The 25961-nt window shown below is 37.2% G+C and overlaps 1 protein-coding gene across 1 annotated transcript in view; it reads left to right on the top strand.

The window, feature by feature from the left end:
- The first annotated feature begins 28 nt into the window (after positions 1–28).
- LUZP2 (leucine zipper protein 2) overlaps positions 29–25961 on the top strand; it is a 131538-nt gene continuing 105605 nt past the window's right edge. The window contains exon 1 of the mRNA XM_009864398.1: positions 29–113. Within this exon, the coding sequence (XP_009862700.1) occupies positions 52–113 (62 nt within the window). The 5' untranslated portion in view covers positions 29–51. The remainder of the gene's footprint in view (positions 114–25961) is intronic.

Genomic DNA, 25961 nt, shown 5'->3' with positions numbered 1-25961 from the left:
AGCTGCTGGAGGGACGAGTCGGGCTGGGGAGCGGAGCGGAGGAGCTCCAGGATGAAATTCCTCTCTGCTTATTACTTGCTGCCTCTCTTTCCTGCGCTGGTCTTCAGCTCTAGGTGAGTACCGAGAGCTATTTTGCTTAGAGTTCTCCCCTGGTTTGTGTGGTTTTTCTCCTTTTTTTTTTTTCTTTTTTTTTTTTTTTTAAATTCTGTGCTCTCAAGAGAAATTGAAATTTCAGCTTTTGCAGGGGTGGGAAGTTTAGAGCCCATACCTTCTCTGATTCGTATCTCTTCCCACCTGATCCTCTGAAGGGTACCCAGTCTCTCTTGGTGTTTCTAGGCTTTTTTCTTTTCTTTGTGTTTTGGTTTTTTTTTTTTTACGGTGTATATAAATTAACCCACAGCTTGTGTGATGTAACAAATACAAGCTTCATATATACGGCAGTAAAAGCAGATAGTCTGTTTCATTGGAAATAAGGAAACCAAACAGCTGAAATTGAGTACATACTAATGTTTTCCCTTAGAGTTGCAAAGAAACATAAACACTTGAAGAATTTCATCTCAGGTTAGGTATCTATATCTGAACGTAGACCCAGGGCTTACCTTTTTTTAATGTGAAATGCAGGTGAGATGTTGCAGTGTTATCGCAACGCCAGAAACCTCTTAAAAAGTTGCTGCAATCTAGAAGCGTTTCTTTCTGTGCAAGTATCATAAATCACTGAGAAAATACATACAAAAACGTATTGTAACTTAAAAAAAACCCAACCCCCTTCTGACCATGCAGTGTTCTGATAAGATAATGTGTACTGTTGAGGTGCTCAGAGATAGTATATTCTCTGTGCTGTAAACCTAACACATTCAGTGAAGAAAAAGCTGAGACTCTCCATCCTGTGTTTTGATGTACACAGATGGAAAGTTAATGCTGGGTACAGAGCAGCTGTTACAGTGACACTGGTCTCTGTTCAGGCTTCTTAACTTCCAGTTTCTTACTGGAAAAGAAAGCCCAAATTTTGACCGTGGTATTTCTCTGCTGTGTTAGAAGTTTTTAGGGTAGTTACTGTGAAGTCCATAAAGCATGTTATCAGTGGATACACGCGTGTATGTTTATCAGGGGAACGTGTCTCTTCCTTTATTCTTGGTCTCTTGTAAAATCAGCATCAAAGCAGCTTTTTGCAGAAGCACTGCATGTTTTAAGCCTTAATTTGTTCACTGACAAAAAAAAAAGCAGGCACACACTTTTTTCTTCTAAGTACTCAGTCAGGTAGAGCAGGAGCACATCTCTGTGCATGCTCAAACAGAGGCAAATAATAACTGTGAAAATCTATAAGTGGGAAAAGGCCTGAGTGCAAGCAGAAATTGGGAATATCAAAAATGCTTCAATTACAATGCTTCAATTACTCTGTTTCACTCCTTTGGAGGGGTTCGTTACCGGAGAGGGACAGAGGAACACTTTATTTTGGTAACAGTTCTGATTTAGGGACTCTACAGTGCTGGCCCATACAAACTAGTCTGGTGCTCTTCGAAATCTAATAGTTGGAGGAAATTTGTAATATATTCAATAATTATCCCTTCTGATTTAATAAGTGGTCCAAGGAAACATTTGCTAGCAGTCAAGTGTGAAACTTCTTGCCAATTTGGATTAATAATTTAACACTCATTTAAGAGTGATACATTCTTTGCTAAATTATGCCAGAATTAAAAAGGGGAGGAAGCACCAAGACCGCTTTTGCAGATGCAGGTTTGTATCTTGCATGAGCTTGTGCAGGTTAAACTGTAGTGAAGAGAGATGTGGAAAACTATTCTAAATTTTCCTATTTTATTGTTTTTATAAAGTGTCTTAAACTTCTTGAACAATCAGGGGACTAAACTGGGATAAAGTATCTAGTGTAAAGCCTTAAAAGCAGTTCCTCATCCTGTTGAGAAAATGTTACCTGTATGAAAAATGAACCGTAGCTCATTCTCCATAATTGTAAAAAGAAATCAAGGCCCTCCCACCTTTCAAAAAAGAGTTGGAAAGAATATGAATAAGTTGAAGTTGGCATGAGAATACTAATTATGAACAGGGTCACTTTGAGGAGATACACTTTCACAATAGCATAATTTTGTGCCACATGATGATTTGTGTTCTTATGTAATTGAGGGTTAAAATGATCAATGTGAGAGAAAGTGCAGTAAAAATTCCACCCAAGTACAGACTGTGTTGCAAAGTGAAGTTTTGCTTTTGATACCAGATTGGTCATCATGTTAAAAAACAGACTGAAACTTTACTGTAGAGTTGAAGATTTATAAAAGTCCTGGACTACTTTGTTCAGCAGTTGCTTTCAGTCACTTGATTCTCAAGTGGCTGTGTGGAACATAGAGTAATTTTGCAACAGCACATGATGGAAGTTTAAAAAATGATACAGTGCTATCAATATGCCATCTACTGGAAAGAGATTATGCTTTAATCTCCTTCAGCAGAAGGCAATTCTGCCTACGGCAGTATTTCTTGTAAACATATGGTTAATTCATTGGTTGGACCCAAACAGAGTAGATTTGCAGGACCAGTTATGTTTGCAAAAAGTAGGGTGTAATATCCTGCTCTGTGAAATTGCTTAGCGAAGGCATCGGCCTTGCAGGGCAGAAAGTTTTCCATCGTGAGGATTTATTTTTATTTTTCTTTTAAAGTTTGTACAGAAGCACAGTTTCTGTTTCCTACGTTGGTGCCGAAATCAGTGAGCACAGCACTGCTGCAGAGGTGGACAGCTGCTGCTCCTTGTTCCTTGTCATGTGGTGATGCCATCTTTGCATCATGTCATGGTGATAGTTCTGGAAGACCTCAGCACATCTTCAAGCCTAATTGTAAACAAATGTGACTCGATGAGGTCAACTGTGTTAACACAGCATGTCATCTTTTCTTATTTTATAGTATTATCAAAAAGAGGAGAATACACAGCTATAACTTCTATAATTGTGTTCATTATTAACTTTTGATTTTCAGAACTGTACACAGCTAACTTTTCAGCATAGTCTAAAATCATATGCATGAGCCAAATGCCTGTCAATTCACAGAAAGTGCGTGTGTTTGAAATGAATGGCATTACTTAAACTCAGTTTTGGTGAGGCTTTGAGACACAACGGTGACTCTTAATCATGTTTTGAGTTGGCTCTAGTGCCAAAGAGGTAACAAGATTGAAGTGTGCTTGCATAACCAGTTAATTATGTATGTTTGGATGGAATAAGTAAAAACCGCTGCTCTAAAATTGGTCTCATAAAAAGTTAAGTGAAACATTTTTGAAGGTGAATTCAATTTGACAAAACTCTGCTGAAGTTTGTGTTTCCTGTCCACTTTTATATTTCCTTGGATATCTTGGTTTTGGGAGTTCTGATGTGATGGTTGTCTACATGTTACTTTTTTCATGCTATGCTGAAGACGGGACAGGTTTTTTTCCTACTATAGAAATGTGCCGCACTGTACTGAGTGCTCAGTGAGTGCACGTAGTGTATAAAAGGCTCATCATCTGATTCTGCAGGCACCCGTGGGCTTCTGTGGCCCCAGACACCTAAACATTCTGACTGGAAAACTATTTGTAGAACGGAATGTTTGCATCAAGTCAGTCATTGGGGTCAGTAACTAAGATCTGTGGGCCATCTTGCCTAATAAGACTTCCCTACTTTTAGCAAAAAGGACAGTTTTCTGAATATTACTTAGCTATTGAAATTACATTGCTATTGAAAGGCTGAATACTTTAGTCTTTAAACATGCACTTTTTTTTTTGTCCAAATGATAAAAATCTGACTTCTTAAAAGCAGCCTGATGTGACACAGAGCTTTCCTTTCCTTCAATGACAGCAAATGTCCACACATGAAATATGACAAAGATGCAAGGCATTGAATAATTTAATTGAAGTAGAAAGCTTTATAGCTGAGAACAAAACCATCAACCCAACAAGATGCACTCTAATAACAATAATATTACTACTATAGCAGCTCACTAAATGGATGTACAAACAACAGAGTTGTAAAAGGCAGAACTTATATTATTTTAATGGCAGAGAGATGACTGGGTCATTTTTTCTAAAAGTGCAGTTTGCTGGCAGTCTTACTACCGTGCTGTTAGAAAGCAATCCGTAATTGATTTGGCTTCAGAAGAATGCCACTTCTGTTGTTTGTAGCAGGATAAAAGTAGTGTGTTCGTTTGTGGAAGGTGGATGCTGGAGGTATGGGTGCTGAGCTGGGGTGTATCTGTTGTTGGAAGTGATAGAAGTATAATGAATTCACTTACCTTGTTAAGCATGAGAACCTGACTTAAATGCTTGAGTTTTCCCTGGATGTATTTTCATGGTTACATTTGTTGGCTTTGGTAATGATTTCTTAAGGAATATGAAAATACTAATATTTTCCCCTCCTCTCAGATAATAGTGTGTGAAGGACTCAGTCTGAGACTTGAGGAAAGATAGAGGGGAATATCTTTGATGATGTTATTCTAGGGATGGGTACGATGTTAGAAATATTTGTAGTTACTAAGCTCTTTCCCATCTTAGAAACACTGGGCTATAATGTTGAGTTGAAAGTAACTGTTTTTCATTGAGACTGATAAGAGAGGAGGGAACCCTGCTCCTTTCTAGATTCTGAGGTGGGAGAATGAGGCTCACTGTGTGCTAATGCCCTCTGCCATAGCCGCATCATTGTTATGTGCTCCAGCAGGTAGCCAAAAGCGATTCTCGCTTTTGAGGTCTGGGGCTGAAGTCCAGCAGCATCTTTCCTTTTCCCCGTAATTGAACGTGAACTCAGCAGAGTGGTAGTAGGTGGCTGAAAAGATGAAGCATTGTTTCTGTGAGTTTGATGGATAACAGAGACTGTCTTAATATTGTGCTTTTTGAATTCTTCCAGGAATGCAGGGACATTAACTGCATCGTTTGTCTCCTGCTTAGCATTCTTTTCACACGTACTTTTGCTGTCTGAGTTTTGTGGGCTGTGAAAGCTTTCTGATTTCTATCAATGCGGATGATGATGCATGTTTAGTTAGTGGCTTGTAAGGAGTTACATCAGAGGTACAGAAGTGGCATTTTGCATATAACATGCAACCTTACTGTACCTGAAGAACCTCGTGCTTTGTTGTGAACTGTGTTGAAACATTATGACACAAATTTACCAGTGGCACAACTCCATTATTTTGAGGAATGTGTTTAGCTTGATGGCTTTATTGTGATGGCTTAGAAATAAGTGCCTAATACAGGAAACTATAGAAGCTACTTGGTGAAACAAAGCCTTTGCTTCCTTCTGGGAGGAAAGTTTTGAGCTCAAGTGACATATTTAAAAAGAGCAAAAACCAAAACAACAACCACTCCCCCACCAAAAACTACCTCCCCCCCCAAAAAAAAGGAACAAATGTAAATAGTAAAAAAACCCCCACAACAAACCAACCAAAAAAAACCCCCATCACCAATTGTGGGTAGGAGCAGCTACTCCTTTCTTACGTAAGAGACTTCCTTCCCTGTTTGCAGCAAGTACACATTTTTTCTGTCTGTATGTCTAGCACTTGGAGGGGAAGAGAATTATTTTGTCAAAAATTTTGAATTTTATGTTTTTTTTCTGCTGTTATGAAAGGGCTATTTTTTAGTTAAGAATGATGCCCTGGGAAGTCATATGCTTGCTATGTTATTGTATTATATGGACTGAAATATTTAAAAGTGCTCTGCAAATTTAGGCGCATCAGACTAAATTAGAAATCCAAAGAAGGTCCTCCTGTTTGGTCAGAAATACTAAAAGTAAATTCTCTTCTGATGTTTTGTCATTTATATTTCTGGTTTCTGGAACATGAAAGGAAGAAGAAGAAAAAAAATGAGGGAAGAGGAAGAAAGAATGCTGCTAAAAACTTTTGTAACCTTCAAAAAAGACTTGGTTTTGATTTGATCTGAACTGCAGTTAAAATATTCTTGAAAGGTCCATGTGATCTCAGGGACATCTTAAGGATCTCTGGAATCTGGTCTTAATGTAATAGAACAGTTGGGATTCTACTTGTTATGCTATGTATAATGCATTTCTACTCAGGAGACTTGCCGTGGTGTTACTTTTGACATTTTAATGTATTCTTTGTGTTTAGAGAAACTGTAGTGCTGATGCTTTCCTGCTTTTTTTCTCATTTATTAATTTATAGGTAAGGCAGAATATAAGGATGTCCTAACCTAAATTTATAATGCCTCTTTGTATGAGATTGTGGATTCAATATTATTTTCTATATTTAAAAGAAACCTGTCCACAGATAGTAATCCTTATGATGTACCACTCTGCAGACAAATAAATCTCACTTATGCCACTTGTCAAAAGAAGTGTTTCTTCTCATTGTCTCGTTTTGCACAATGAGTTCACTAGCTGTCTTGCAAGGGTCAGATCTGTAAATATTCGCTGTGTGGAAGACAAGTAATATGTTTGTCAGAAAGAATAAAGATATTTCATACTATCCTTCAATCTTAATATTGTGTGAAGGTGCAAGATGTGTATTGTTAAGTTTACTTTTTCAGAAGTGTCAAGAGTGGCAAGTACCTTTTAGAAAACCTGGAGAATAAATATGGTATTGCATCAAATACCAGTTTTGTGTGCTACTCTAGATTTTTCTCCCTTTTCTTCTGTTATTTACTCATCTTACCCCTTATATCACTCTCATATTTACTAATCTTTTACTGTGTATTATTTTAGTAATGCTTTTCGTAGTGTTCTCTCCAAAGTCTCTGTTGTTGCGTTTGTTGAAACAATACTTTGGTGAATCGTGAGAGAAATCAGTGTGTGTGACTCTTAGAAGCAGGACAAATGCATGTGTGCAGAATTTCTCAATATCTTACTTGTCAATATTGATTGATAGCTTCTACAGAACGGAATAGAGAAGTGCCAAAAAATACTGGTGTGTTTTTGTCTCCATGTGATATCTTGGGAAGATAAGGCTATTATGCTGCCAGCTAATGTGTTTTACCCAAATTGTTATTTTTCCATCCATTTACGTATTCATAATGTTGTTATTTATGGGTGGTCATATTTGGTCTATTTATATTCACAATTCACTTGTAGGAAATAGGCAAATTTCCTTTTTCCTTTGCCAATTATGAAAGTGGAAACTGTTTGAAAAACGGATTTACCCACTGTCAGATAAATTACAGCACTTAGAAAACCAAGCCCATATCTGCTGACTCCCGTCTAGTCACAGAACTAATACCTTCCCCTTTTGGGCTGGGGATAGAGCTGCAGCAGAACATCCCTCTAACGTCTCTGTACAAACTTCTTCCAGGCTGCCACGCTTTCACCCAGTGATGTGTTATCACTTTGCTACCGTGTTCTTGCTTAGAGAGCATCAGAATGCATTCTATGAAAGGACAGGCAGCAGGGATTTGTGATGAAGTACAGTCTCTGTAATTTTACTCAGGTATAACACTAATGAAATTTCAGGAGGTGTTACGGGCCTTGATGAAACTTGGTTTGGTAGTGGGAGGGGAAGACAAATTCCCTAGTGCTGTACATGGTGAACAAAATGTGGTTGGTGACTCATACTGTCTAAGTGTTGGATTCTCGATACTTGACACTGCTTTTCAGGGGTTTCTGTGATGTGGTTGATGAGTGACTACAGCAGTAGAAGCTGTAACTTTGTACGTCAGAATTGCTTGGGGAACCAGGGAACCCAGGGTGACTGTAAGCCCAATAATACGCTCTGTCCACCTTGTGTATGCCATCCTCATCATGCCCGGATGATTTTGCAGTCACGAGTTTGTTTCAGGCGAGCCTATGGCAGCAGGCAAGTTAAAAGAAAAGTGAAATTCTACTGGAATGTGGAAGAGAAGGGAAAAAAATGTGTGGAAAAATTGAGCTGACAGGACTGAAAAGCAGCTGTGCTCTGGGTGGCATTAGATTGTCTGTTGAGGAAGCTTCTTCCCCCTGATGGAGTGTAATGAAATGTGTGCTTAATGTGCAAAGAGAGAATGTCTTCCTTAAAAATGGAGAAATAAAATCAGTTTTACTATTGCTTCACTCACAGCTTTTTTTGTAATGAAATGTTTTTTCAGGATGGGGTGAAGATCAGCCAGGGCGCAAATCAAACAACTGTGTTTAGTAAGTAGCTGAATCTTTCAGCTGCTTTGCTGAAACCAAGGAGTTAATGATTAATTCTTACTTTCTGTGCCAAAATATGCAATGTAGACATTGTATTTTTAATACTTATTAGTGACTCGCAGAGACCATCAGCCCCACTGCAGATCTAGCCCTGTCTTCTATGGAGAGTACAGAAGTTGCTGGCATGTGCTCCCCTGAAAACAAGCACTGTGGCTTTCTTATTGGTTTTGTTTTCCTCTTCCTTGTGTGAAGGGAGCAAAAGCTTGACAAGAGACCAGACATTTTAGAAAGCCTTAATACCTATAGTCTGCAGTGGATTTTCTTTAAGTGAGCTGAACCAGTCTAATCTGATGCCTTTTGAGTTTCAAAAAAGGGACAGCATGTTGGCTGCACTAACCTTGTGAAAATCTGAACGTAAATGAGAGCTATACGCTTTGAAAATTAGACTGTTATCTAGCTGCCGATGTGTACGGGGGATGCCAAGTACTTGTGATTGTTAGCAATCCATCCTGGCCTCTTTGAGAAAGTCTAGCCTTGCAGCTTGCTTAGTTCCACTCTCAGCTGAGGAACAAGGTTATTTGGCTTAATGCAAATGGTGAGGCTTGGGAAATGGGTCTGTAACCGCAGTGCCTAGATGACAGTGGCGTAAGGGGGGGTCAGAAGCCGCGGCAGCATTGCTGCTTCCCTTCTTTCTCGAACTTCATGAAGCGTCTCTAACTTTGCAAACAGTGCAGTCTGGGCTATTTAATTTGGTAGAAAATCGGTCTCAAATACTGCTTTCTGTGAAATCTCTGCATTCATACATGAATGATGTATGAAAGAAATACACTCCTAAAGTGCATAGATAGCAAATAGAGACTTCCCTGCAGTTGCTTTCCTTATTTACTTGTAAAACAACTATCTGCTTTTCAGTATACACAGATGTGCTCTATTTGGCTCAGGAAAGCTTATGAAAGAAGACGTTTAATTCAATATTTTACTTTAAACCATACCTCTCTTTGTCCTTGTTTCAAACATCCTCATTCCTTCCTTAATTTTTACTTAGCTGAAGCTCTTTTGGCTCAAGGGAAGATTGTTATCTGTTCCTGGAAGCAGAAAGAATTAAGCTGCTATAAAAAATAAATAAGTAAAATCTCTTTTAAAGAAATATTAATCAGCCCTTCAAATGGACTCAGGAAAACTTGCATTTCTATCTGTTTTAATGTGATAGTATGTGGTATTGCCTTTTTCATACGTACCTAGACTGATAAAATAGCTTCTGAAATAGCTAGGAAGAAATACAGGACATATATACCAGAAGTGTTCAAGGAATACATGTTCTCTTTGTATGTGATGAATCTCCCATCACAGACTTATGAAATGGAATCTGAAAAAGCTTAACCCATTTCCATCATGACACTGTAGAGAGGTTGGTGCTGGTCTTTCTAGCGACAGAACAAGAGGGAATGGCTTCAGACTGCAACAGGGTGGATTTAGACTGGACATTAGGAAAAAAGTGTTCACAGAAAGAGTAGCCAGACATTGGAAGAGGCTGCCCAGGGAGGTGGTTGGGTCACCATCCCTGGAGGTGTTTAAAGGTCATTTAGGTGTGGTGTTGAGGGATATGGTTTGGGAGCGAACTTTGTAGAGTAGGGTTAGTGGTTGGACTCGATGATCTCAAGAGTCTTTTCCAACCTGAATGATTCTATGATTCTAGAGAAGTTGATACTTCAGTCAGGGTTACATATTATAGCATTCAATCCTCTTTACTGTGCAGGCATCGTATGTTTGTTTGCTGCTTAAGCTTGATGATTATATCACATATTAAAATGGTACTTTTATGTGTAAAATAACATTTAGTCATTATAAGAGCATGAAGATTTTGTTGCACTGGATTAGACCTGTAGAACAATGGGCTGTTTATGAGTGGTTGCTACCAGAGTAAGGTGAAAAATACTTGGAAGGAGGAGTATGGAATAATGTAATCTTTCCCTGTTTTAGGGAATTGAATGATCCTTCGGGCAGCTTGAGCCATTCCTGTAAAAGAATATTCAGACAGGCGAAAGAATCTTTGTTCTTGAGAATATTTGCAAGGACCCATCTGAAGAAATACGTAAATGTGTTATCAGCAGGTCTCTTGGTGACTAAGCTGGAAACAAACAGACATATCCAAGCACTTCCCCCAACCACCTGTTTTGTAGGAAAAATGTTGGGAAGTTTCATTATACGAAGTCAAAAATGAGAAATTGCCATAGCCATTCTGGGACCTAGTAAGATGAGATAAGATATCACAGGGGAGTGATGGGAAAACAGATTAATTCTGATATCTGTTGGGAGGAGGTTGATAAAGAGGGATATTACATGGTGAATGAATAATCTGGACTACTGATAGTATTCTAGAGATTCTTCATTTACCTGTGTTTTACCAGAGGCTAGCTATATCAAGGTGCTATTCTTTCTATTCTAGGCTAAAAAAAAAAAGGCAATTTATATAGAGTGCGAGAAAGCTTTGGAGGGAAGGACATTCGTTCTGCTCTGCTTATTACGACTCATGAGTTAGAAATTACGGTGTTGGTCTAAGTTTAATTCTTTAACATAAAACCTTAAAAATTGATTAAAAAATATAGCTTAAAAGTCTTCTAATAAGAAAGCAGTAAAAAGCTAGTACTTTCACCTCAATTCTAGGATAATAGAACAGTTTCCTCTTATACTACAGATACCTATGATCCATATACTTTAAACCTCATAAATGATGTGCACCTACTGCTAGCTTAAGGGTTAGTCCTCTAGAGTTCTACAGACAACACTGTTGTACAGATGTGTGTGTGTGTGCATAAATCTCCTTAGTACTCATTACTTACCATGCACTAATGAGGATGGAGCGAATTCTTACCTCTTTCTTGTTAATTTAATGAAAAAGAGTGGCAGTGGGAAAGTCTGCTTATCTGGAGGAGATGCCAAAACGTCATTGTGGATGCTGATAAAAAGAAACTCACAACTGCAAAATTGTATCCAGTTCCATTAGTGCGGTTTTTTTGAATGTAGAAAAGTATCTTTTGCTGAAGAGAGAATACATAAATAGGTAGAGTGTATGTGCCTATCTGTAAATGATTTCTAGTTGTAGACACGAAATGAAGTATGGAAAATTGATTTTTGGCTTTCTTTTCTCAGAGGCTTGAATAGACATGTATACTTCTGCTTCTGTAGAATGAAATGCTTCAAAACAGCTGAATCTTTTTTTTCCAACAGCTGAGGCATCAAATTTAGATACACCTTTTGCAGATAAAACCAGCAAATTATTTCCACAGATAACACTGGGCTTTAATTTTTTATGGCTTGTCACTTCCTTCAAATGCAGGAAATTATACTGGAGACAAGCGTTGTTTCTGATAAATACCTTAATCTGGAATTATTCTGCTAACTTCCACTTCTGCAGTCTTTCACTTGGACAGTCTTGCACTTCAGTGTAAAAAAGATAAAAACTTTATCCAGATTCCTTTTATTTCAGCTGAATATTATGTTCATGTTGGTAATGCCCATTAGTTGCTGCCGTTATGGCACAGGTCTAACACTACTGCAAAATTAACTTGAGGAATTGGTGTTGTGTTAAATGCTTACTCAGCAATCTCTTATCTTGGTGGGATTTTCCTGGCTGGGCTGTGTTCTCAGTGTCATCTCCAGTTTGCAGCAGCATCTGACACATCCTGAGGGCTGTTTCACTCCCTTGCGTATATGAAACAGTGAATGCTTTTGCATACTCTCTTCTTAACTGACTCTGAAGCTTTTGCAAAGTTTGCCTGGCAGGTATTCCTCCAAATCTACTGTAGAGAAAGATCTCAAATCCTTTTATGAATTGGCAGCATTTCATATAGCCTCTAAATCCGTGCTGAAAATGTTAGTTGTGCTTTTGAAAATGACTAGGCTTGTAAAATTGCATTTCAAGCATGATTGGACCAATAGGTGGGATAAGCATAATCTGGCATCTGGTTTTGAGTAATAATAAGAAGAAATAAATTGAGGCAAAAGATTAAAAAAAAAAAAGTCATGCTTAGTCTTCTTGGGGTAGCTAGACTTCAAGGTGTCTCTCTATTAACTTTGGTAATGAATGAAAATACCAGTCTTCATAAAATTTTTACATTCTGCTGTCAACGCACAAAGGCGCTCAGGTATACTCACCTTTTATCTCTCCCTGAGAGCTGTCTCATTCTGTGAAATACAAGGTGTTCTACTTTCAAGTTTACGGGGCTTCTTTTTATTTTCTGAATGATATTTATGACTATCTGAAATGTTTGCCCTTAAAGGTATTGAATGGGTATTACAGGAGGCATGAGACACCTGTGAAACCTCGTGTTCTGGATACATCTTTAATAACTCCAGTTTACCTGAATATTTTAAGCCTTTGATGCTTTAAAAAGTTGTTTTCCTTAATGTTTGCTACCAAGAGTGGTTCATAGGATATCACAAGTCCCCTGCATAACATGAATAGCAAAAAAAATAATTGAAAGAATGTTTCAGCACTCATCAATTTAGTACCTGTTATCTTAATGTCCCTTCTAACGTGCAAAAGTGAAGAATACATGTCAAGGCTGTACTTCACTTTATATTAGAATTTAGTAGGCAACTCAGAACAATAAAGCGTGTGTCTGTAAGTAATTGGACACAGCAACAGGAAGAGTTCATTATAGCTGAAGGGCGGCACTGTTGAAAGCTGACTGGGTATTTTAGTGATCAAATTGTGTTGTGAATGCCTCTGTGCCACTGAGAAAAGAAGAAAACAGTACTCCCCATTTAAGAGCCGCTATCTGAGGTCAGTGACTACACTGCAATGTAAGAACCACTGTATTCCCTTCCAACATATAAGAAAGAAATGCAGTACTGTGTTCCAGAGTGGAACTGGCTCAGATCATCAGCTGGCATCTGCAAGTTTATCGCAGCTATGGATCTGGCTGCTTAACAAACAGAGAGACATCTTTTAATTGTGAGCATTGTATTGTTGCCAGTTCAATTAGCACTTTGAACATTTTGGTCCAATTCAGTATTTAAGACTTGATTCTTAGGCTGAGCTGTGTAAGAACAGCAAGTGTTCAGCGTCAAACACGAAAAATAATGATGTTAGATGACCTCTTGTTTCTGAAACTAAACTAGAACCTTTGAGATAACTACAGCATATAAAATGATGCTTCTTCCAGACTCCTCATGCAGCAATATGTTCTATCCTGTGTACAGTTTTCCACACTTCCAGGCTATATTTACTTTGCGTGATATTGATTACTTTAGTGCCTACCTGCGTTATTTCTTACTTGCACATCTATTTCCAAAAGCTCCCATATTGCTTCTGCAGCAGACAGAAGACATGGAGATGGATAAGAGAAAATCAAGTTCTTATGTGGGGTATAATGATATGTAATACCACTCTTTCTAATAACTTGCTATATTTCACTAATAGAGAAAATTAGTGCTAAGAGTATGCTGTTAATTTAAGTAAGCTGTAGTAGCTGAGCCTCCTTCTGTGGGTGATGCTTTTTTTCCCTTACCTGGTTAAGTATTTTCAAAATTTGGAAACATGATTAGGCTGTCAGTATTATTCCCTGATGCTAAATCAGTGATGAAAGATGGAGAGCACTAGGAGCAAGTATTTATCTGGAGGACTTTAAGGTGATTCGGGTGGAAATCCGTTTCTGTTCATTCCAGCAAATGGCATGAAGTCTATGAAATAAATAGTAATTTACTATGAAATAAGTAGTAATTTATTGCTGTTACTAGTTTTAATATATTGAGTGCTAAAACTTAATCTTTGGTGTTTTCTGAGCTTATTTTGCATATTGTATGGAATTCTTAAGGTTTGCTGCTAATAAAGCAGTGACTAAACAAGCAGGGCTATAGAGCTCTATATTGAACATGGTTTGAAGCTATACCCGAGGCTCTTTTACCACATATTGTTTTACCCTCATGCTCTGGTGACCAGTAAGAGCACTCTTAAGACTCGTATCTTTCAGACTTGCCATATTTTTTCTTTTGTGTTCACTTAGTTCCTGCTTAAGGGAGCTAATAGTGTTCTTTTTCCTTTGAGCACATTGTGCATACTTAAGCTTATAGGTGTTACTATTAATTGGCTTGTGCCATTTTTTTCTTTTTTCTTTTTTTATTTTTGTAATTTTGTGACTGCTGTGTTAGTTTTTGGGTTGATGTACCTGATCGTTATCGTGCAAGTCCTTTGAGTGGAAAGAGAGCACACTCTTCTAATGAAAAGCATGGCTTTGTGTTGCCATGTGAAAATAACCGTTCTCAAATTTCCCCTAGCAGTGTCAAAATGTACACAGACTCATCCCAGGTAGCTGAATAGAAGAGGCAATGCTTGAGGGGAAATATAGGGTAGGATGGAGATAGTTGACAAGTATTTAAAATGCTACAGTGCAACAGTACTGCAGTACTACCTTTGTGCCACCTTGCAGGCCTTTTCCAGCTAGGAGAAAAGGCTTTGGGAATGTGAGGGGCTTTTCTTGTTGTTGGTTTGGTTTCTTCGCATGTATGTGCTCACAGCCTCTGCCTTTCCCCGGTGTGGTAGGGCAGTATTGTTCAAGTTCATCAGTCTTGGAAATGTACAGGAAAGACTGCATCATTAAATTCTCGTGCCCACAGGGAACTGAGTTGAAAATGTTTCTAGTTTAGCTTTCATTATAGGAGTAAGGATGGAAAATCAGTTCAGCTTCAGGAAAGAGGAGGAGAGAAGGCAGGTAATGGAGTGAGACTGAGATTGAAATCCCATTTATTTCTCCAGCAGTGCTATGATACTCAGTGGTGTCATGTGTATTAAATACCAGTGTCAGGAAAGATTCACATGGTTTCACCAGATAACATATGTTGGACACTGCAGTAAGAGAGAAACAAATGTTTTCCTCTGAAGGCAAGATGGTAACTTTGGATTTTAATTCCTGTGTGAGCTGAAGCATGAATTGTTGAAGAACTTGGTAAATGAGGCACAGCTGAAACAATGGGGATGCAAAGGAATGTGTCATGTTTGTTGCTCTCTCATGGTTTAAGCTTGATGGTTTATGCAGCTCCTAAGAGAAGCAGCACCTCAAGGACCTGTGCGTTTGGATATTCGCACTGTGGGTGTGAAAAACCTGCTCAGACGCTGCCTGGAGAAGGAAGTGGTGCTGAAAATGTAACTTGTAGAAATACAGCTGTCATGCACTGGAATAATTTCCAGCAGGTAACAGAGACAAAGCGCTGTAGCACTTCTGGTAGAACCAATAAGTAGTGAAGGATAAAGAGGAACGTTAAGTGACAGAAAGAGATCTGGAAACAAGTGACTTTCTAGAAGATCAACTTATATTATTGGAGTTTTTCTTTGAGACCAACCATAAGATTTATAGGAAGAATCATAGAAATAAGATAGAGGAAGAATTGAAGCGTGAAGTCATATGCATGAGTTTCTTTAAATCAAATAGTGAAGGAATACAAATGCCTTGGCCTTGCCAGTAAAATGGTAGAAGAGCCAGTTTACTACTTTCTTACACTGTACCTTACTAGTGTTGGAATATTAGGGCAGAAATATACCCAGGATAAGAGTCATGCAAATACAGCTGACCCAAGGAAATGGGATGTTATACCTATTGAGTTGTTTTGCTGTGCTTCAGCTTGTTAGATCGTCTTAACTTTGTCTGTCTGCAGTAAAATCCCTGTTATCCTTACAGTACTTAATGTCATGCTGTTACATTTCCCTCCAAAGGAACTTATGGAAAGAGGAGGAGGGAGACAGTTCTGGGATGAGCAGAATGTGTGATGGAAATGATGGATTCTGTCACAAAAATGCTAAGAGGGATATACTGATGGAAAAAAAAAAAAGTTCTTGTTTTCCTCTTGCTTTATTTCACTGGCCTTAGGAGATGACCTTTCTAAATGTTTTTTGGTAAATGCTGACAGAATAATCTGAGCAGTTTCATTAGAACTATGCTCTGAGGGATAATGAGCAAAACTTGTAGGAAGCAGAAAAAAAAGAAAAAGAAAATGATGCCCTTGTCTTTTGAGATAAAAACATGAGGGACATGTGCTCTGCAGAAGTTAACTGAGGACCAGGGAGATGCTGCATTTTAAATGGATCTTGAATCAAACCTACACAAAATATAATTTTTGGGGTAGTTGTTACTCCATGACATTTTCAACAGCTGGCAGTACTGTCTGAGTAATGCCTGCCAGGATGAAATCAGGAAGAAGTTATTTGCTTTGTTAAAGGTGGTCAGCATGCATCTGCCTGTTGTGTTTCTCAGCAGTATCCTAAAATCAAAAAAGCAGGTAATTCTTGTTTCAAAACAAAAGGCTGTTTTCCTTCAGCCTTAAGGATTTATATTTTTTTCTCTCTTGAGTTATTTGTTTTTTGGATATTGAATAGGAAGCTGAGGCGTAATGGCATGTAGTGACTGGCAGCTTGGTGTAAAACCTAGAAACTGGGTGCCACCTCTTCTAATCAGTCACAAATGTTTGCTTGTTCACTAGTTCATTCCTGCAGCCTCCAGTTTAAATCAGTGGACTGAAATAGTCTGAATATGTGCCTTTATAATAATGGACAGCGTGTTTTAGTGAAAGTAACTTTTGATGACAACCAGTGGTAGTAGGTTGCTGTTGAATTCTTTAATGTACAAACAGGGTAAATATTTCTTATAAGGAAGTAATTTTGCATCAATTAACATGCAGTGACATCATTTAAGGTTTCTGCATCTCATCAGTTGGAACTTAAAGACTTTTTAGATTAAGCATATAATTTTAAGAAGTAAATATTGTATTAGAAAGAATCCTGTTGTGAATGAAAATTACATAATTATTTTTACTTAACTGGTGTATATGTAGAGACTGGTGAAGCATTAGCTGCTGCTTACATTGTTTCAAAATCATCTCTGGAGATTTGTAGTTCAAAATCTTATTTCTTTTTATCTGTTACTAGCCTGTTATTAAAAAAAATAAAACCACCCTTCTTGTCAAGCTACTGTACTCGATTGCTAACAATACAATATTTTATTAAATAAGGTAGTTTCAAATAATAATGTAATGGAAAATTTGAAATATAAAATCAGTGTGGTTAAGGAAGCCTGGGAAAAAGTAGCACCTGATTCTGTACTGAATGTAGCTTTGTTCCTCTTTGGTTAAATACAATCCATGTAGTATGTCTTTAATCTTCTCTTTATAGGCCCAATGGTGAAACTTTTATGTTGTTACTACAGCAGCAGCAGATCATCAAGTATTAAACTATCATATTGGTACAACTTCTAAATCTTCATCACTTGTTTCTCTTCTGTTGTGCAATTACTTGACTTGGGAACAGTGGGCACAGAATTCCCTGAAAAATACAAAACAAATAAACAAAATAAAAAGCCAAACACAACCCAAGCAAACCGAAAGCTTTGAAAGAGCAGTAACAAGTAATATATTGAATCTGGCAGACTAACAGATTTTAGAAAGACTCTGAAGTCTCTGATATAAGCCTTCATATATGCATGAATAAAACCAATTAAAATAATGAAAGTGCACTGTTACGGTAACACTCATGTTTTATGGGGTGAATGTTGGTCTTGCTTGAAATCATAAATCACATCATTTAGTTGACAGAAATCAGAACTTGTTCCTATTATCAAGAACTGTGTGTAAACATTTATTGGATGAATCCTTTCTGACAACCCTTGAGAGTAATAGCAAAACAGAAGCTTGTTTCTTGTTTTACTGAAGACAAAATAAGATTTCAGCTTCTGTGATCGAGTTACTTTTCAATCAGTGAAATGAGACTTCTCTGTCAACTTTACAGTGATGAATTAATGTCTGAATGTTCTAGGGAGTTGGTGTTTTATACTAAGTAGTCTCCAAGAGAATGTTCAAATAAATGTATTTTTTAATGGGCTTTCAAAACCAGCAAAGTACAGTTGTTTTTTTGCTTGCTTTTCTGTTAGTATTGTAGATAAGAACTACCCCTACGCAAATTTATGTTTAACTGCTTTCTGATGCAAATCATGAGGAAAGTTGAAATGTAAACTTTAGCATGTTAAAATCCTAGCACATTTTAGGTTAATCTCACTTATGGTAGCAGAGTTCAAACAGAAGAATATTTTCAACCACTCCTAGTGAAAATTTAGAAAAAATAATAATTCTTTACCCAATGCTGTAGTTCAGGCAGCCTGCAGACCCTTTAGTGCAAACATTATCTTGTGTTACCTACAAAGTGTGAGCGTATTCGACTGAGATAGAGCCTCATCCAACTGACTCAGAGAGGTTTAGCATGTTCAACTTGCTTGAATTACTCATATCGTAAAGAAGAGTAGACTTATCTCAAAGGTCTGTAGTGACCCTCAGTGTCTCCTGTTACGTCTAGCTCATAAAAGATTTTTTTTCTGGAGATCAAGAGAAATGTGGCTATTTGGAGTCTTACTGGCTTTTTCCAGGCTATTAGTTGTATGTGGTCTCCGAGCAGGCAAAAGACTGGATCTGCTGATATACAGGTTTGTTCGTGTTACTGAGAAAATCATGGTGTTCCTGAACTGGATGAAGTTATGCCAACTCCTTTATCTGTTCTCTGTTTAGTATGTAGCAACCTGAGATTGCTCAGGTAAGCCTGGAAACAATCCTCTGCTAAACTTCTCAACCAAACATAACTTTGCCTTTTGACGGGATTCAATCTATGACTGTGGGCAATTAGTGGCTCTCTCACTCAGTTTTCTGAAGTACCTCTCCATCTCTGTATATTTTAAATGATAAAAATCTCTGTCTAGTAAACTCTTTGGAAACTGGTACTCATTCTAGTTCCATAGAGGAAAGATCAAGAACTTTCATATCACACAAAGTTCTGTTTGCTGCAGAATAACATGAAGTATGCTTGTAAAGTGTTGTTTAGAATGCTTACGGTACAAAAATAATATTTTTTTTTTTGCTTTGATTTGATACTGTCACGATAACCAAATGGTTGATGGTCCCATAGTGTAGCTTTTATGACTTAATACATAATTTTGTACAGAAGTACAAAATTCACTTTAGTCTTTTATACACATAATCTCTACTACATTGTAGTCTGGCTACAAATATTTTATGAAGTTATTTCTTTTAAAAAATAATTCTAAATATACTTCAGAAATCAGTGCTAGATGAGACCCTGTAGTGTTGGGAATCAAAGAAAAACTTGACAACAGGCTAACAAAGTCTGCAGATGCAGTTTTCAAACTTCTGCATATAGGCTGTATAATTTTTCATTAACAGTATTGATGTAGACCTGTGAAATTGCGACAGAGGTTTAAAATAAAATAAAAATGGAGCAAGCAAGTCAAACTACTCCTTGTGCTGTGCGTTTAACCTGCATGGAATTCATGCAGTAATGAGGATGGAGTAAGCCTTTCAAGTGAGTTCACCATGGAAAAGTCTGCCTTTTAAACTCAGGAATCCAACAATTTTAAATCACCCACTTTCTGGTTGATTTTAATGCAGACGCATCCCAGCAAAATAGCCAGCAGTCAGAAAGGATGTATTTTCAGTTCAATTACTATTAATATTGCATACGTGACAGTGTGCATTATACAGCTTCTCCTACAAGTAAATCTTATCGTACAGAGTAGTAGCTCAGACCTGCTTTCTCTGGTTTTCAGCATCAATTAGTTTGGTTTTGAGCTTGGCATATGGTTAATGATCTTTCATGTTAGCAAATTGGCTTTGGATTTACTATGTGTAGTGCAAGTAATTGGAATTTTTTTTTTCTAATGAGTGGAATAACTGCTTTCTTATGAATTTAAAATCATGACATAGGTATCCATCCATTGGAAATAAAGGAATGACTAAATATTAGTAGTTTGTTCCCTCTGTTGTTTTCTAATGTCACATCAAAGCTGTATTTCATCTCTTTCTTTCCAAATGTAAGTCAGAGCTGTAGTTAAATTTAGATTGAAAAACCATTAAGGAAAATATATTTGAATTTTCTCGAGTAATATGCCATTAGATTGATGAGTTATGTTTGTGCAGTAGAAATACATAGTTACTATTAAAGGACCATATGAATCAGACTTTCCTTCCGCTTTCCATTTTAGTGCAGACTTACATGATACTCTACAATATCAAGTGTGTTACAGCCAAACCTGTTTGGTCACAAAGCTATCCTACTGGTAATTAGGCAGTGGCTAGCCTCTATAATTGAAGTCAAATTGAGGTACGACTTCAGGTTAAGAATTCATGTCAAGGAAAAGTATTTGGTTGTTTCAACTTTCTTTTTTGATAGAATACACAGTATAGCAGAATACTCTGTTATTTTTACTTGGTATCTTAAAAGTGTGTGCCTAAATCTGTTGTATCCACCTACATTACTAACTAAAGAAATTGATTTATTTTCAGAATCTCTTCCAATTTTAGAAAAAAATCGGAAGATCAAAATTTTGAGGTATGACTAGCATGAATAGTCTAATGTGAATGTCTCCTAAATTGGGAAATAGAAAACAATTAAACCTCATACAGATTGTTTCTATATCTTTAAAATTTGCACAATTGTTATTTTTCAAAATAATCTGATGGATGCAAGTATACCATATGACTGTTCTAACAGGATTGCTCTTTATTATAGATTGCCAGGAACAGAAGCAAGTAAAACAAATACTAAGCCCAATTTCATTGCCTTTCATACTCCTATGAAACTATTTTTGTAGCTTTAGAAATCTGGTAAGAGAGTGATAGTAACATCCCATACCAATGACAGTTTGCTTGCTTTTATCTATTGAAAACCACTAAGTTCAAGGAAGGCTAGTTTTAGTGAGTGATAAATGACTTGAAAAATAAACTTTCTGTTTGGGACTTAACTACAGTCTTCTGTCTGCTCTTTGGGAATTTAGTCACAGGTAACAACTTTGGTGGAGAGAGGATTACATTCTCTTCCTTTCAGTGCATTATTCTCTGTGGCCTCCTCCACTGACAGCTGAAGCATTTAAAAGGACTTTTTCCTGGCTTCAATTGCCAAGTCACATATATTGTCATCAAAGGTGCTCAAATCATGTCGCTGGTACTGATTTGGCCTTACGCATTTCTGTACAAGATTTATAATAGGCTTTAGGGAACAGTGGGAGGAAGATCTAACTTGATTTCAGCTCCTGATAGGGAAACTTGACTGGCACCTGAAATATATCAAATGAGAAAACTCCTCCTTCCCATCAGTGAGAAATGATAAATACAGGTATTTGCAATATGATTTTTTGTTCCCTGTGGTTTCGTTTATGGACACAGCCCTAAAACACACACTGGAATTTACTGTAAACATCTGGCTGTCTCAATATAGCAGTGGCATCTTCTTTCATCCCTCTTTTGCACTGCCTCTTTCACCTACTGTGAGTACTGGTAGGTCACATAAATGTTAGATGAGAGTTGCAAATGAACATGACTATTTCATGTTGATTTTTCGACTAGAACTGTTAACCACCCGAGAGCCAGGGGAGAGCAAATCTTCCGCACATTAGTATGTATTTATCATTTTCCTGTTTAATACAGAACGTAACTATTTCAGCTTATGTGCGTAAGGATAAACTAATTCCTGGGTTTAAAGTCACATCGTTGCCACACTATATGTGGTATTGACTGAGCAGCGAGGTCGCCTCCTTCTTCAGCATCAAGCAGAAGGAACTTGTTAGACTTAAACATGTGTATCTCAGACCATTTTTGTCTAACGTAATTACTAAGCACTTATCAGGATAGTAGTCTTTGGAGAATACCGTGAAAGTATTCCTTACTTGGAAAGTTGATTTAGACTGTAGACCCATATTTATGCAAACCTGTTTTTCAGGAAGATGTTTGTTTGGTTTTTTTTCTCCCCGGTACTGTTTTCATAGACTTTCATCTTTCAAGCCTTTGTGTCAGAGGCAACAGAACAACAGATTGTTTTTGTAATTTCTGGGGTCATATTTTACTAAACATTTTTATATCTAGAGAAGAAAGGATTAAATAAATTACATTCTTGAAGAGAAATAATTGAGAGTACTTACATGTCAGCGTGGGTCAGCTCTAATCCTTTTTCTGTCAAAGTTTGACTCTGGCAAATAATATGCATCACATCCTCTGTTCCTGTGTTTCTTAAATAATCAACCTGTTTTGGAGGGGAGAGGGTAAGAGAAAGGGCTCAGTTCTCAAGTGTTTCCAGATACATACTAGTAATGCTAGCAATGGGGATTCTGACTTGACACAAGAGAAACATGATGTTGATAATGAGCTTCTTCCAAGACACCTTCCTCCTGTCCCGTTACTGCTTTGGCATTTGGTTGGATACATCTTGATTCTTGGGTTTCACAGGTACTATTAAGATTTATTTTTTTCCTAAACAAAAAAAAAGGGACTTGTTTTTTTTTCCCCTGAGTTAATGAACTTCCTTGGGATGAAAATGCAGTCACTTGGGAATTAAAAAATAAACCACATAACTTGGCAGAAGCTTGCTCTCTGGGGGGTGAGTGAGGATTTTTTGGTGGGTTTGCCAGTGAGTGTGGTTTTGTTTGTTTGATTGATTTTTACTTTTTCTTTGGGGGGTGTTGTGTTATTTCTGACCTTTGAGGGTTTGTTTGGAGCGAGCATTTTTGCTGTGTGGATGGAGGCTTTGCTGACTGAAGGGGTTTTGTTGTTCAGGAATTCTTACATACTGAATGGCTAACAAAGAGAATGATCCCTGAAAGCTGAATATTGTTTTTTGTCTTTTCTTCAAAGGTATTTATAGAAGTAGTTTCTGTAAGTAATATAGTTCTCTAAAAGTGTGAGTTAGTACAAGACTGAGTATATTTGGGGACCTCACTGAAAGTTTAAGCAACTTAACTCTTTTTAATTGGTGATATTACGCTAGAAAATTGAATCGTAATATTTCAAGTACTTGTGTTGTTTTGGTACCTTGATTTGCTGGGGGCACCTGCTGTTTCTTTGGCTTTTCATGTGTAATTTCATCTTGTTTATGTCTTCCACATAAGCATTAATTTTACTGTAAGAATACTCTATTACCTGCTTAGGCTTTTCACCTGTTAGGTTTTCACCTCTTTCATTCTGCATGCTTTCTTCTGTAGTTCCTTTGAGAAAACCACCCTGGATAAGGACTGCAGGCATTTTAATCTCTTGAGAGAATAATATGGTACAGGAGTGATATAAAATAGTACACAAAACTAGAATTCAAGAAATGCAGGATTTATTCCTAATTCTGCATTGTTTTGGGGTTTTTTTGTTTTGTGGTTTTTTTTTTAATATTAGTAATGTTGCTCTCCTTTCTTCTAGTCTAAAACTATGTTTCTGAAAAACGCTTGAGGGTTCAACAGTCTTAATAAACTAGCCAAAGTGCTTCACAGAGGAGAGGACATCTGTATTATAGAGGTAAAATGTGAGCTTAGCAAGCCAGTTGAAAATTGAACTATAAAACTACATGAAAGATAGCAGTCTAGCTGCAGAACTAGAATCTCGTTGCTCTTTGGTTTGGTATTAACCTGAAATCTCTATATTCTGCTGATAAAAAATAGCAGTTGCTGGTCCAGATTCCATTCCTAGGACTTTTAGAATACATCTGGATTGAAATAATAGTGAGAACACAGAGCACTTGAGCAGAATGGTCAGTTGTTGTCTTTGTACACAATGAAGTGAGAAAGCGCAATTACCTACCTTGCATAAAACTCACAATTATGCAAGCAGTTTGTTTTAAAAATCAGGCCTGTAATATTTGGCATGCAAAGGTATTTTAAAGACCTTCATAAAAATAGTGGAACACTATATCAAGACTGAAAATTTAGATATTTTATACTCAAAGTGTTCAAAAACTCAGTTTTGGAACCCAAAGTGATTTTGGTTAAACATAAAAAAGAAGTTTTACTTTTTTTTATTAAGAATATTAACAGAGAAACAAATTCTTTATGCTTTCTTAGGGAAGTACTCGAAGCCATGCAGGAGTTGGTTGACTTTGTATATGTATATTGTAACCTATGTGATAAACAAAAACACTAAGCCTCTAGAAGCTTCTTTTGCCGTACCCGTAATAGCAGGTGCAGTGATTGTTGTAGTAATAGAAATATGTGACAAACCCAAATTTAAAACCTGAAATGAGAAAGACATTGGATTTTTTTTGTTTGAAATTTGGCATACTGAGTGCAAATTTGATTGTGGAAGCCACTAAAGTGGCAACATCTTATGCTTTACTGCTGTCTTAGAAGAAAACTCATCGTCAAACTAAAGGTGTCAGCAAATCAGTCATAGCTGGTGTGTGTTTGCGGGGGCTTATCTTGGTCCTGTCCCCAACCAGCGCATATGGTCGAGAGATTAAGGCAGAAATGAGGAGACGTGAAGGTCATCAATTCAGGCAGCAGAAAAGTAATAACTAGGTCCTGAGTCTCAAGGACTGCTACTTTGAGCAGTAAAAAGTTATTTCCAAGCATTTCTGGTTCTGGACAAGCCACTTCAGTTTCCCGGTCCTGATTTGTTGAAACTACATTGTGAAGCAGTTAGGAATATTTAAAATATGGAACGGTACTGCTATCAAAACCAATGAATATCTCCAAACCATCCCATGAAATATGCACATTGCAAGTTTTCTTCCACGGTTCTACCAGCTGAAGGATATTTAGGTAGTTTATATGTTACATGAATAATGTATCCCCCCCGTGCTAGAAGAAATGCTAAGGCATAGCAAAACCAATTAATTATAAGTGACAGTGGAGCAATCCAAGTAGAAGTAACTTCTTGCACAGTTGTTGCTCTTGACAGCAGAAGTCTTGATGAGATAGAGCAGACTGTTTTCTAAACTCCTCTTGAATAGTGTAAGAGTATGTCAGAGAGTCAAACAGGAATGTTGGAAAATACGAGAATAAGATTTATGTTGGCAATATTTGGCAATGACTCTCTATGAAGTATGAAAATATGCAGCATAAGACTATGACATTGACAGTTTCAGGGAGAAGAAAGTCATCAACTATCTAAAATCAATAATGCAACAGAATTTTTTCCTTTATGAATAAGCACATCAAGCCAGATGGCATGAGTAATGACTACAAATGTAAATTTATTGGTCAGAGACATGCTAAATTAGAGACATTCACCTTGAATGTTTTGTTTGATTATGATTTCAAAAGGTGGATGTTTAAAATTCACTATGCACTTGAGATTTTTGATAAAAGTAATCGGCAAATGAAACTAAAAGTACTCAGTATGACTGGAAATATTGAGAATGTGTATTGCAGAACATAATAATTTGTTGAATGTTTATACTTAGAAAAGTGATTAATGCAAAGTAAAAAGAAACCCTCAAATCCACTAATTTGTTTTAATTGTTGAATTTCTTCCTGGCATTAAGTTGCATTCAGAAATCTTCACTTATCTCTTCAAAAATGCAGAAAGCTAGTTAGAAATCTCATTCATTTAAGTATGATGTAGATGACTGAAAATAAGTTTGAAACCTTGTTTTGACAGATTAATTACTGTGTATTTGTAAGACACTGGGAAAAGATTTTGGTTTGAAATACAGAGATTTGGTAACACTTTGAATCCATACACAGAGTTGATTGAATTTGCTCAGATTTAAGTGTATATGGTCACTAGACCCAGAGTTTTTAGAAGTGGTCTATTTGGCTCTTAAAAAAAATAACAGATCATCATAGAATGGCCTAGGCTGGAAGGGACCTTAGAGATCATCTAGTCCAACATCCCTGTCATGGGCAGGGGTGCCGCCTCTCGACTAGACCAGGCAACACATGGGGACCGTGCGGGAATCGAACCCACGACCTCGGTGTTGGTCCTTGTTGTCAGCACTGCCCTCAAACCACTGAGCTATACTATAAAAATATTTAAATAAATAAAGCATGCTATGTCTTCTAGCAATATACTTCTCAAGTGATGTTTAGGCTGTAATATGCAAATGGATTATGTTAAAAAAAATTTCTGAAAGGTGGAAATCACTCA

This window comes from Apaloderma vittatum, unplaced genomic scaffold (genome assembly GCF_000703405.1).
Source record: "Apaloderma vittatum isolate BGI_N311 unplaced genomic scaffold, ASM70340v1 scaffold4162, whole genome shotgun sequence".
Classification (NCBI taxonomy): domain Eukaryota; kingdom Metazoa; phylum Chordata; class Aves; order Trogoniformes; family Trogonidae; genus Apaloderma; species Apaloderma vittatum.
This window is presented reverse-complemented; position numbering and strand designations above follow the sequence as displayed.